Genomic DNA, 14,052 nt, shown 5'->3' with positions numbered 1-14,052 from the left:
TAGAGCGACATGAATAACTCCCGATACAGCTTGCTGTTGCTCGATACTTGCTACATAAAAGTGTTTTTCCGAGCATGAAAGAAGCCCGCCAATGCGCGCGAATTTGCCGCGTGACTGGCCGCGCGGGGCACCACAAGGGTCTTCTTGTGCTGGTCTCCCTTCTGAATGTTTTGGGTTTCCTGCTGACGGCCAAGCGTATATATCTATGACCACAAACTTGCAAAGCTTATCCTTTATCGAGTTGTCTCCGATAATCTTGATAGGGTATGGAAAACTAATTAAGTATGAAGGGAATAAACTAACTTTGTGTGACTTGCGCTTGAAGTTTACGCCCTCAAGTCCTTAATGAAACACGCCTAGTATTGGGACAGCGGCGCCGCCTCCATCGCACGGTGTTAAGAACGGCCAGCTGCAGTGCAAGTTTTGCCAACCAGTTGCGACTGTGGAGGCAACATTCCGGGAGCGTCGCCGCACACCTCTAGCCACGGCGGGACTACGTCGACAGTGTGTGAACAACAATACGTGCGTCCTCGACTCTCCGTCGCTGGAGCCGAGTTTGACGAAGTCGCCATTGTAACTAAACGGCCTCGACGGACCAACTATTGTTACTGAGCCGCGGGAACGTCTACTGACCCCTTCCCACGCGCCGACCAAGACGCCAGACAATGGGCAGCCGGCGGGCGCGCTGCAGTTCGGGGAATAAATGCCCCTACGGTGCTTCGTCTCCCCTACGGTGCCTGGTCAACTCGCCTACGGTGCTTGGACGGCCGTTTCCGTCACCTGGGTATCGGGGGAGGACCGAGTGTTTAAAAACCGCTGTTGTGCGGCTGCTCAGGACACTCTCTCTCAAGCAGTCATGTTAGACTGATGTACTTTCTCAAACAGTCATGTTAGACTGATATAAATACTGTAAATAAACCCATATTCCTCGTTCTCGATGAGAAGCAGTCCTTCCTTTCATCAACGTCCTCAGCGTGGATAAGTTGGACGACGGCATGGGCCAGCTACCTTCTAATTCATGCCCGACTCCAATCTTGACAACGGATCACGAGCGATGGGATTGAACCCCCAATCATAACAACGGCTGGTAGTGGGCATTACTTGATGCGCCTGCAAAAGAGCATTCAATAAATGTGAGTTGTCGAGGCCTGCGATCTCTACACAAGAGACAAAAAGAAAATGAATGATCTGAAGAAGAAAGAAAAGCGGATGTAGAAGCTTCCATGATATATAATTATGGTTGGCGTCTTTCCGGGAAGGACCGGCTGGAACGATTTGTATCTTTTCATTGTATCCAACATCCGGCCTCCGATACGTCGATATTCTCTGTGATACCTTATTTCTAAATTTAAGCTTTCGTTTAAAATACGTTTAACTAAAACTATAATGTCTCGGACGAATGGAAAGCTTCCCAAACCTTTCGAATGCGAACGCTATAGAGAGAACGATTCTAGAAGGTTGAAATACGGATTGCGCCTTTCTTAATGCGCGTTTTCAACTTATTAAGCATGAAGTATTTTTAGCTCCCATTGTCGGCGACCTTCAAGTGACCTTGAGCCAAAAGCCAGAGCCGTTATCCGGGCACCCAAACAAGAACATCCGGGCAAGTTGCGAGAATAAAACGAGATCATCCGGGCAACCAGTCAGAACCGCATTACATACGCTAGTTACTTTCCAAACAAGCTACAAAAAGTATTGCACTTCCGAGTACTTCGTAATGTTTGTTCGCAATATCACTCAAACTGTAACTTCTATTTTCGATGTTTCGTCGCTCAGCGTGGATGTGACCGCTTAGGTTGCACGATGACCGTGCTGTTATACCGGCCTACGTATGTTGGGCACAAAGGTTCTAGGATTGTGCGTGCCAGAACCACGATCTGACCATAAGGCACGCCCTAATAGGGGACTCCTAATGATTTATTTTATCCACCTGCGTTTTTTAACATCCACCTAAATCTAAATACACGAGCGTTTTTCGCCCCCCCCCCCCCCCTCGAAATGCAGCCGCAGCAGCCAATGTGTGTAAATGCCATCATATTAGCGTGGCTGTCCGCATGGCGTCTACAGCGGACGCGTCGACGTCGTGTCGCACATGCGCCGGAAATGGGTTCCGTGTGTCTTTTGCTTCCTTTTCCCGTGACAGCGCATCGCCGCGAGAATTTCCGATTAATCGTGATGTCATCCGATTTGTTTGATCTGCAGCTTCTTCGAATGTCCCGTGCGGGCTGCAGTTGATCCGTTGGCCTCCCGTTCCCGTCTATCATATCCCAAAAGACAGAACAGAGAATCGGTGCGACGCAAGGCACGCGCGGAGCCATAAGTCAATTGAGTTCTCTTTATTTACCGGAACACATCCTGGCTGGACTTCTGGACTAAAAAAGCTGCAAAGAAACAGCTTCAATGAGTAGACAAGGAAACTTGCATGATAGGTAAATTAACTAGAGATGAAAAGGACTTCATACACAAAATGGACATTATAGCTAGCCCTGCTGTCTCATATTGTCCTAAAGTCCAGTTGGTTGTCTTCTATTCGGTGGTCATTCAGTTCGGAAAGTCAAAGAGACTGACAGGCACGCGTAACGAAAATTGCCGTTTTCCTTATGTTTCCATTGATTTCCTCGGTTGGGGCGTACACGGGTGTAGGATGCATCCTGCGGAACCTGTGTGCACGCAGTGGTTTCCTTTTGCTTACTGCGCCGACAAAAGAAAGCGAGTCCGTTTCTCTTCCCGTCTGCCTACACGGCGCCGCCGGGCATTCCTGTCGACGACGACCGCCGCGCGGCTGCTAATGATGGCCGCGAGACCATTTCATCGCGGGCAGGATGTTACACGCTGTCCGCACCCGGACTCTCGCGAACAGTCTCTCGCTCGCGCAAGCGGAATCGCTCGAATGACCCGCTACTGTGCAACCTACGCGTAGGTGACCACGACAGCCTGCGCTCCTGGACCTGCGGCCGTATACAGTGCAGCGTGCTTCGAGCTATAGCCGCTGGCTGGGTCAATCTTTTGACGATGCTGCCGCTGCTCCCCGAAAATAGGCCGCGTGGAGTCGCCGACCCGACAATGCGAGCTCTGTGCAGTGCCTCTCTCCTTCATCTTCTCCTGTCCGTGGTTCCCGCCTTTGCACTCTCCTCCCCTGCGGAATCGGCATCGACGACAGTGCCCGGAGAGCTGATCGCTTCTTCAGGCGGCAAACGACTTCGCGGCTATACTTAGTCCGCGGCTGTACCGCGCTCTGTCTGTATGCTCTCTCTCACTCTCTCTCTCTCTCTCTTTGTCTCCCTAGAACCGTGCAGTGTTCTGAAAGCTGTCGGTGGCGTCGGGCAGTGCACTCAAAGCTATGCTTTCGCGACGATGATTCATAATCAACTGCTGCCTTCAAAGCCGTGTCGAACGCCCGCCGTTGTACGTGACTTGTCGGCGCGCATAAACCGATCTCTCGAATGACTTTTGCTATTCTACTCCTGATTGGCTAAAGCCAGTGACAGCTTACGCTGTGTGCGTACGCTCCTTCTAGTGATCTGATGTACTGTATGGCGACAGTGGCAGCGATGGGCTTTAGATATCGACACACTGAAAACACGTGCATATTCGTGCGCGCAAATTGAGTCAGCGTTGTGCTGTTATTGCACCTAACTCAGCCCACCGAGTTGAATGCGTTCGACGCTGCTGTCTACTTCGGTTCAGTCTCGCTCTAACATAGTCTGATAATGGGAGAACCTGCTGCACTGAACACGCGTCGTCAGCGATTCCAGCGCTAAGCCATGTGCTGCTAGCCCAGTCTTACTTTCCTTAGCCTAATGGTTCTCATCGTAACGACGACGCGGAAAGTAACCTGCCGTAAACGGCGGCTGGGAATGGAACGAAAAGCGGGAGATGCGCACTGTTTTATATGTTTCAGGTTTTTAAAGGAAGTAAATGTTGCTGGCTCTCAATGTTGTCGTTTTGCTGCGGCGATTTCAAAACGATTGCTATAGAAAAAGGAATTGGGATAGCTAGCTGAATCTTTGCAGATATAGGGCTTGTCATTATTTTCTTGTTTTATTAACAGAATTTTCCAAAAATTACCGGTGTCATAAAGCACAATTCAACTACTTGAGCGAGGTTACTCTCAGAGGCGAACATTTTCTGCACGAAAAATTAGAAATTTTCCGTCGGCTTAAGTAATTACGGCACACACTGCAAGTTACGAATTGTAGCTGGTAACTTCGAAACTCATATCCACTTGGAACGAATTCTAAGGACGACACTAGACTTCGAAACACATATCTGCTTGGAACGGATTCTAAGGACGACACCAGTTTCTAGATATGCGTTCCAGAAGTTTGCGGAGAAACGTATTGGTGTTCCAGTAACTTTCGGGTGCGTTCGTGACGTCAGCGGCGCACGTTTAGCGTATATGAAGTGCAGTGCGCGCAGTGCTCCCAAGTTCCTGCGTCAGCGCTGTGTTTCTGCGAGGACCTCGGCCTGCGTACTTATGGTGCTAACGGTACAGCGCTGGTCTGCCGCAGTCGACAGGCGCCGGTCTATGATGGACCTTTCAGTTTTTACCCATTTGCTGAAACCGACGGTTGCCCTTGCTGTCGTGACGTTCTCGATTACTTGGGCACATAAACGCAGTAACAATGAAAAAAAAAAAAAAAAAAAAATTACCGTAGTGGGCTTCTCCACACGGAGCCTTAGACCGCGGAAAAGCCAACTTTAAAGGCGTCTTTTTTATACGCGCAGACATGTTCGAAATGACGTTGACGATCGCATGTGCAAGCTGTTCCCTGTTAGAATTGTGTGAAGTATTATTTATGTAGGAAAGTGGCACGTGCTTGCCACTGACATATGATGTGCTCCTGTTACTTGCTTTGCGGACAGTCTGTGCGCGCGGTGCGCTAGTCTGAAAGCAAACACGAAATTATTGCGTTAAAAGCCGGCAATATTTATTTTTTCTACGCCAGAACAAGAGCTCCAGGAGGGGGATTTTTGCACTCTATAACTTCACAGGAAATGGCATTGAGTTAAGTTTTGGCTGACACGATTGCAGAAATCGCTGTTCGAGCACAAATTCAGCGTTTCCGTTTTATTGGTGCGGAGTGTAAGCGCATGAGCTCACTGTGTAACATTACGGATTTAGAACGCAAATAGGGAATTCGATTTCGAATATTAATTTACAATCATGTTCCGCGGTGACAACATAATTGGCAATATAATACTGCCTGCTGGCATCCTTAGGTCACAGGTTGATTCGGTCAAATGCTTGACCATTCCTGTCGCGTTGGTTCCCAAAGGTAGTGGTTCACGCGCACGCGCACGCACACGCACACGCGCACGCACACACGCACGCACACACACACGCACGCACACACACACACACACACACACACACACACACACACACACACACACACACACACACACACACACACACACACACACACACGCACGCACGCACGCACACACACACACACACACACAGGCTGTACACTGCGGGGCTTCCGGTAGACAGACACACTCGAAATGGTCATGGCGAATTAGAAAGTCACGCTTCATTTTGACGAGGCCTGGTAAAAGGTCCGGTGAGATAAAGTACTTTGTGCACGAAGTGGCGGGACGTTAACCATCGCAGGAGAAGTCACGCCTCATTTCGACGAAGATGGTCGGATGAAATTCCTTTTGCCACGTGGTGTCAGACGCCAACCTTAACAGCATTTCATGTTGGCAGTCAAGCTGCTTTCGTGGCCGCGGTTACGATGAAACAGTCACTTCGATATCGACTATCACCGTTTCAAACAGCTTCGCAGTGCGGTGTCGTAAGCAGAATCAGCATCCAGCTGATTTAATTATAAAGCAACAGAGGATGCAGGCTCCTCAGAAAGAAAATTTGCGCAAAAGAAGAAACATCCGCCGTGGTTGCTTAGTGGTTGTGGTGTTGGTTGCCAAGCTCGAGGTGGCGAGATCGAACCCCGATCACGGCGGTCGCATTTCGATGGGGGCGAAATTCGGAAACACACGTGTACTTAGATTTAGGTGCACGTTAAAGGACGCCAGGTGGTCCAAATTTCCGGAGTCCCCCCACTACGGCGTGCCTCATATAATCAGATCGTGAGTTTGGCACGTAAAACCCCATAATTTTTTTTTTAATGAAGAAACATATCTATGTTCTCAGGATCGCAGCCGGCACTATACGTTTTTAGGGCAGTCGCTGCTGCCACTTGTGGCTACAGGAGAGCCAGTGACAGGTCTATGGCTTATTGATTGGTAACTCGCGCGTTGGAACTCTGCGTAGCCATTGAGTGTATTGCTAAACGTTCAGAAATTGTCGTTTATTAACTGCGTAGCTTTGTTTCTGAGCGACGCGAATGCGACGTTGGTTTTTCGTGCAGAATGTGTAGCACGTGACGTGGACACGCCTGTTGGCAAATAGCGAGGCACGAATCGGCGTCGTTTCTTGCGACAAGTGTGCACTGCGGCTGCAGGGTGTGCCGCTGTAGTATAATACTATTTCCGGCTTCGATAGCCGACACTCGCCGCCTCCGTGCACGTATCGTACTACACACCGTGTCGCTGCGCGGCCGGCGTGGGCGCTCGCCCCTCGATCGTCTTGCAGAGCGCGTCGCGCGCGATACCGAGGACGTGCCCCGCACGCCGCATCTTGCCGATCTTTCTGCCAGCAAGGTGGGAGAGCGGCGCGGAAAACCAGCGGCGCGCGCTTCAATCGCATTTATTGGCCGAGCGCGCTCAGCGGTGCTGCTACTGTGTGTACGCCCGCGCACCGCAGCGAGCCAGGCGTGAAGGGCAGCTCGCGGGTCGTTGCGCGCCGCCGCCTTTTGTTTCTCTCGGCGCTTCCGTTTATTTTTAATGTTTATTTATCCTTTTATGTTCCGACATTTCACTCGCATTGATCGTCGCTCTGCCAGCCTCGCCGCAAATCTTCCGCTGTTGCGCTCGCACGTGCGCGCGTTCATGTGGCACGTCTCACCGCGCGCACTGTAGCGCACAGTATTTTGAGGCGCTCACTCGTTCGCTTTCCGATGCCTCCCGCGTTTACTTTGGCCCCCTCCTTTTCTGCCTCTCCGGATAACTGCGTCGTCGATAGTGTATGGTACCGCCGGCCGCTTAAAGCCGCAGCCCGGTCTTAATGGTTCTCCCCCCTTAACCCGCGCGCGCGGGAGGCGAAGGCGCGATCATTGCGGCGCCTGTGCGACGGCGATGCATGTCGCAATGCGAGGCCGGTCGATGAGATTGTCGCGCGCGTCTGACCCAGTGCACGATCTCGCATCCTTTGTCGATCGTTGTCCTGTGAGGAATCGACCATTGGAGAACCGCCGCTATTCTCGTTTTGAACCACTGCGCTCTTGTTGGGACGTGTACGTGCTGTGTGACAAGCTCGTTGTTGATGCCGCTTCCTTTCGCCCTCGCGTCGAGAGTGGTATTCGCTGGCTGTCAACATTAATCTTATCCAGCGCTTATACAGGCTGTATTACGCGTCAGGCTTCAGGCTCGCGCCTGAGGAATTATATAGCTTGTATACTTGACCCGGGTCGCGGTTACGCAACGGTTATGCGTTTTGTTGCTTAGCACGAAATCGCGGGTTCGATTATCAGCGGCGACGGCTGCCTTTTTTAAGGGGGTGATTTGCAGAAAGTCTCGTGTGCTTATTAAATTTATAAGAAACACAGCTGGCCAAACTTATTCCGGAGCCTGTATGAATAGTTATGGCGCTTCTCATAGCCCGAGTGTTACTTTGGGATGTTAAAATCAATCAATCAATCAATCAATCAATCAATCAATCAATCAATCAATCAATCAATCAATCAATCAATCAATCAATCAATCAATCAATCAATCAATCAATCAATCAATCGCATGTGAAAAATAATTTTAGGAATCCGAGAGCGCCGAATGTCGTGTGTACGGATGACCAGCTGCTGTGTGCGTAAAAAGTAGGTTATGGGTTGTGGCCGTACTTGTCTTCGTGAAAAGGTACCAACTATCGCGTAGAAGTGTTCTAGAGGGGGGGGGGGGGGGGGTCATCTTTAAGTGTCGACCTACTGAACATGTCCATTTCTTCTGCTTCTGAAGTGCTGATTGGCGGGGGGGTGCCGGTTTCCCTCTTCATAGGTGGACACTTACAGAATATAACCCCCCCCCCCCCCCCCACCGCCCCTGGTCCCCTCGCAAAAATTTCATTGCGGAAGAGAGGTGAGTAGCACTGCTGCTCGCTTACTCCCCTGAGCCTCGCAAACCCTGGCGTCTCGCAGAAGCCATGTAACAAGGTCCTGTGGTACACATCGTCAGCCACCCGATGGCTTCGAAACTTTTGAGAAGGGCGCCACAGGTATAAAAACAAAATTAAGTTGAAAGAAAAGTAGTCTTCGCAAGAAAGTTAAATCTCACCATACTTGTACTACCTTTCTATCCATTGCTGTTTAGCGCTGGAAGTTTCACTGTGACCTGCGTTTGTCGGATGACAAGCTGGTGACTATAATTGAACCTGATTGGAATTTTAAGTACTTCAGGCGCCACCAGACGTTCAATATTCCAGGCAGGCGAGTCCCTACTGTGCCCAACTCATTGCCGGAAAGGAAGACGTGGAGAAGCAGAGTAGACACTTGGTGCTTACTATGCATGTCTTCCTGCCAGACACTGAGCTGAACACAGTCGGGACTCGCCTGCCTCACATGAAGTTCTGGTGGCACCTGAAGCACTTATAGGCGAATTATGGTCAACTATATGGTCCCCCGCTTTTGACACTATACGACCTTCACTTAGAAAACGCTGCTGACTATACCGTGTCCGTCGCTGATGTGTGTTTGTGGTTTACTTTCTACGTGCTCCCTTTTCCCTCTTTTCGTATCCCCTTCCTACCGTGCCGGGTAGCCATCCAGAGCTATGTCATTTTTTCCCCCATGGGCTTTTTTGTCCTAAGACCATGCTGTCATTATAAGGCACGCTGTAGTGGGACTTCGGATTAATTTCAACCACCTGGGTTTCTTTTTCAACTTGCTCCTGAATCCAAGTACACGAGCATTTTTGCATTTTGCCCCAATCTAAATGCGGCAGCGGCAGTCGGCATCGAGCCCGGGACATCGAGCTCAACGCCATACATCCAATGGGCTACCGCGCGGCGGGTGCCTATACGTCTGGTTAACCTCTCTGCCTGTCTCTATTTGTTTCTTCTCTTTTGTGTTCACTTTGGAGCATGTCCACCATCTACTGTATAAAGTGTACACAGAGTGAGTGCCGACCGTTCAACACAATGTACCGATAGAAACAGTACAAATCACAAGCTAGCGCCTGTTCTTTGCACTTCAAGCGACCAGCGGCATCGGAGAGCTATAACGAGACGCAAAACTCTCCTGTTTGCGCAGATATGTCCGATGAGTCTGCGCTGGTGCAGCGCATCGCCGAGCTGCAGGAGCGACTGCGGCACGCCGAGATGCTGAACCACCAGCGCTGGGAGGACGTGCTGGCGCTGCAGCAGCACCTGGTGCCCCGCAACGGGAGCCTGGGCGACGGCACGCCCCTCGACTTGCAGCTGCCGGCCATCTACAACTTCTTGCCGCACCTGACGGCGGGCCCGGACGCCGTCAGACCGGCTGTCAAGATCTCCAGGGGACGAACTGGAGGTATATATGCCTTCGGTTCAGTCGAGTACCCGCGTCACCCATGGCGCCATATCGCATGGCGCGGCAGGCAAGTAGGCCGTTGACACGTTCGTGCGTGCGGTTTTCAATGTGTGGACGTGCGGTACTTCCCTGTGAAATCACTCGTCCGGCGTGAACGGGGAACGTGCGGCGTGAACGCTGCTGCTCACACACCACGGGGGTCCTCCTGCCGGATGTTTTTCTTTTTTCAAGCAAAGCTTGTATACGCTAGCCTGCGCCGGCGATGGAACGCAAAAAAAAAAAAAAAAAAAAAAGAAAGAGGCCAGCTGCTCTCAGAGCTGCACACGTGCAGAGCAAACTAGAATATTATGGGTGCGCGAGAACTATAGAGATGTGAAATTCCCAAAAATATTGAAGGTGTGAAAAAATAAACAAATAAAAAAAGCTTTTCCCCCGAAATTTTTGAAAACGCGAAGTATACCCTTACCTTTCTAGCACACGGAAGTAAAAATAATTGCAGAGGGAACATGCAAAGACAACTTTCCAGGGCCTATAACAAGATGTTGACACTATAACAAATAACCAACTTTATTTGATCAGAGATTATTGGTAGTTTGCGGAGTTCTCATCTGCCATCCACGAAAGCTATTCTTAGGCTTTCTTAGGTAATGGAGGATCGCGTATATGGTCTTGAATACTTCGGGAACATTGGCGTTTCGGATTATGAATGCAATGCATTTGTTACGTGATCAATTAAATGCTGCGGGTTCGCCATATCACAAACAAGGTCAAACATTTGGGCGCCTTTAGACTTATAGAACGGGGACAAAGGAGCAGCCATAATTAGGGAGATTCTCGTATGCAACTCCTTTAAGGCAGTTTACATTGACAACGTATTCTTTGACTATATTATTCATTCTGTGATGACAGTTCCTGTAAATAATTGAAAAATCAATCACCAACATTATTTACTAAAGTCTTCGTCGAAATCTCAGTGCCTATAAGTGTGAGCTCACGAATTCAACATTTTTATTTTCGTACTTGGGCCATTTTTACCTTCAAGTAAGGTCTAAAAGATTGCTATTAGGTTGAGCCTCTGGTTCCTTCAGAACGGGTTTGTAGTCATTTGTTAATGAAAGATAGTTCACTGTAGATCCATGCAAGGTGCAATCGAAATCTGTGACCTCTTTGACGAGCCACAATGGACAGCTTCAAGTCAACGTCACCACCAAGATTTCGTCATTGTCATTTCTGCCTTGCTAAGCGTCCGCATTAATGTAACAGGGGACGTTTTGCCATTCATGAAGCATAATCTGCTAAGGCGACATAAGTTAACATTTTTCTTTATTATTGCGATAGCAATTATATGGGCACTCCAGGCGCATTGTTGCCGTCGCCGTGAAGTTCCGTATAAAGCCCAAGGGCGATAATATCCTCGATGCGCGCCGTATGCTGTATGTACGAGTGAAAACGTGCCAAGGTGAACCGACGATCGCGGTTCAGTCTAGCGTGCGCAAGGGCGGAAAGCGGGGAAGCGCGCCATCTTCAGTCGCGCGCAAGGAACCGGGGTGAGGCGATGTAGGAGGGCGTTGCACTTCGGCAGCAACTGCGTATGGCATGCGATCGCAGTGGCTTTATCTTGAAAGCGATCTGCTTTGGGGGCACAGTCTAGCTGGGCCGACGACTCGTAGCATTGCGTGTGTTGTGTTCTCGCCGCTTAGTTTGCGTTGAAGCGATAGGCAGCCCAAAGATCACTTCGCTCGCGGCTGCTGCCGCGCTTCCTCACGTCAGCGTTTTGACAGTGAGCGTCCGCGGTCATCGACTGTGACGTGTTCATATTTGACTGTGCGCGCTGATACTATGCTTGTTAATTTAGTTAGTAAGGGAATGTTTGCAAGCTTATACGGCCAATAAAACTAGTATCCTTACTTCGTATGGCTGTCTACTAATTTTCTGCCGCAATCGATACAGCACCTTTCGCGCGAAACTGCAACTTTTGTACATGTAAGAATAAAATTGTCCGCAAATTATCCACTTGATATAAGATCTAGCGAGTGAAATTATTTTGTGTATCCAACATCGTCAAAATGTTGCACTGTAAGTGCATCAGTCCGAATGGTACAGCCAGACAGCCCACTCTTGGAAGATGACCGCATAAAGGCTTGCGTCGAAATTAAGAGACAGTGCAAAGGACCTTTTGTAAATGTGTTTATTGTTAGAATGAGAACAAAACCAAGCCAAGCAATTCGTTTGCGGAGAACAGCTGCCGGCAAAATACTTTCTAAATAAATAGGACAGCTTTGCTTTGATGCAAGAAACACAAACGCACACTATCTATTCAAAATCCTGCACAGAATTGCAAATATATCGGTTCATATGCACTTTAGTACTAATTTGAGACAACAGCAAATTCTGTTCTGCATACTGACCAAGGTGTCCACGGGCAGGTATGCGGAACATCTGAGATTTTTTTCACAAAGTTTCCTACTGAGGAGAACCTCGAATACTAGGACGTCCTGAGGATACGTTCAGACCGGACAAACAGACCTTACTGGTATGTTTGGAGGCCCCCACATGGATGTCTTGAGGAAGTCCTAAAGTACTCCACTGTAAGTCCCGAGGATGTCCTCAAGAATTCATGGTGTTGTTTGGGAAGGATCGGTGTGAATTGTAGCGCTATAAAGGGCTGTCCTCCCTGTCGTTTTTCAATGGTAAAATGCTGGATCCTGTGTCCAGCGATGAATGATTTCCTTAGCAACAAAAGATGGCGATGCAGCAAACCACCACAGTCAAATAATTTACACAAACTGGATGTATATGTCGCCTGAATGTTTGTACTCGCAAGCATACTCTCAAACAAGTGACACACTAACCCAAATTTAGCAGAACTTATGTCAATAAAGTACATTTTATTAGGTAAATTTGGACACCTTGTTTTTTCCGCTTTCTATGCAACAGGAAAGAAAATGACAAAACAAGTTCTTTCTCAAAATTAAGTTTTTTTCCCGAGCCCTCGCATCTCTAGCGAGGGCTCGGAGCTGTCAATGATCTCGTGCCACCTAACCTTTGCACCCACTGCAGATTACCTCCAACAGAAGGCGCGCGCGGCCATGCTCAGCTATGCTCAGCGTGCCAGAAGACACTGCACATCAAGTCGCCATCCTTCTCAGCCCACGCTCGCACGCTTTCTCTCGCACCTACAACTTGCAGCGCGTGGTATCGCACTTGGACTATATTTATTTATTTATTTATTTAACAATACTGTTGGCAGAAGGCCGTTACAGGGTGGTTGCAAGACAACGAAACAAGATAGCAGCGCTGCCGCAGTTTAGAACAGACCAAATAAGGCATATACACAGGGAAAGGCACAATGCAAAACAAGAAGCAGCAAAAACAAATTACAATAGGGTGGTATTAGATGTACCACAGCCGCTGGATTAATCATGTGTGTTACAACCAGGAACGTAAGTAAGACAAAGTACCATTATTAAAGTAGCAGCTATGTACTTCTAGCCAAAGTAAAGAATTTTGTTAGTGTGGTTTTAAATTTATTTAGATTGTCTACTGTTAGTAATTCAGGTGGTAGCACGTTCCATTCCTCTATTGTTCTGGGGAAAAACGAGTACTTATGTGCATCTATTCGTGCTGAAATGGGTTGAATTTGCTCTAGGTTGCTGCTTCATACTGTTTGAGACAGATGCCGTTTTATGTACTGCTGTGCATTAAGGTTAAACCAATTATGGCGAATCAGATAAAGAAAATAAATTTTAGTCTAGCTATCCTTCTGTGTTCTAAAAGTGGAGGTAGGTTGAGCTTCCTGAGCATTTCAGTGACGGAGTCAGTTGAACGATATTTTGACAAGATGAATTTTGCCGCTCTTCTTTGAAGTTTTTCAATTCCATCTACCAGGTGTTTTTGAAACGGATCCCACACAATGCTCGCGTACTCTAATGCAGGACGAACAAGCACTAAATATGCAGCTAATTTAGTTTGTTGAGGAGCAAGTTTTAACTTTCGCCTCAAGTACCAGAGCTTTTTTTCAGCTGATGAGCATATGTTGTTTATGTGTGCTTTCCAGTTGAGGTCACTCGATATGGTAATTCCGATGTACTTAATGTGATTTTCGCGGCTTATGACCTTGCCATCTATCTCATAATCGAAGGAGTGTATATTATTTATCTTCTTGGTTACCCTTATATACTTAGTCTTGCTGAAGTTTATTTTCATTTTCCACTTATTACACCAGTCACTAATTCTTTTTAATGCGGAATTTAGGATGATCTGGTCATTGTGGCTGGATACTGTGGTATACATTAAGCAGTCATCCGCAAAAAGTCGAACTTTGATAATGGGGTTAATCTGGTATGCAATGTCATTTATATAACTGGGAAAAAGGACAGGGCCCAGCACCGATCCCCGAGGGACTCCTGACGTTACAGGCAACACTCCGGAT

General features: G+C 48.4%; 1 protein-coding gene across 2 annotated transcripts in view; it reads left to right on the top strand.

The window, feature by feature from the left end:
- Window positions 1–14,052, top strand: part of LOC126535861 (alpha-1,3-mannosyl-glycoprotein 4-beta-N-acetylglucosaminyltransferase B-like) — a 162,223-nt gene that overhangs the window by 115,881 nt on the left and 32,290 nt on the right. For both annotated transcript variants that reach the window (XM_050182705.2, XM_055073507.2), the window contains exon 2: window positions 9,363–9,620. In XM_050182705.2, the coding sequence (XP_050038662.1) occupies window positions 9,363–9,620 (258 nt within the window). The remainder of the gene's footprint in view (window positions 1–9,362; window positions 9,621–14,052) is intronic.

This window comes from Dermacentor andersoni, chromosome 4 (assembly GCF_023375885.2).
Source record: "Dermacentor andersoni chromosome 4, qqDerAnde1_hic_scaffold, whole genome shotgun sequence".
NCBI classification, from domain to species: Eukaryota; Metazoa; Arthropoda; class Arachnida; order Ixodida; family Ixodidae; genus Dermacentor; species Dermacentor andersoni.
This window is presented reverse-complemented; position numbering and strand designations above follow the sequence as displayed.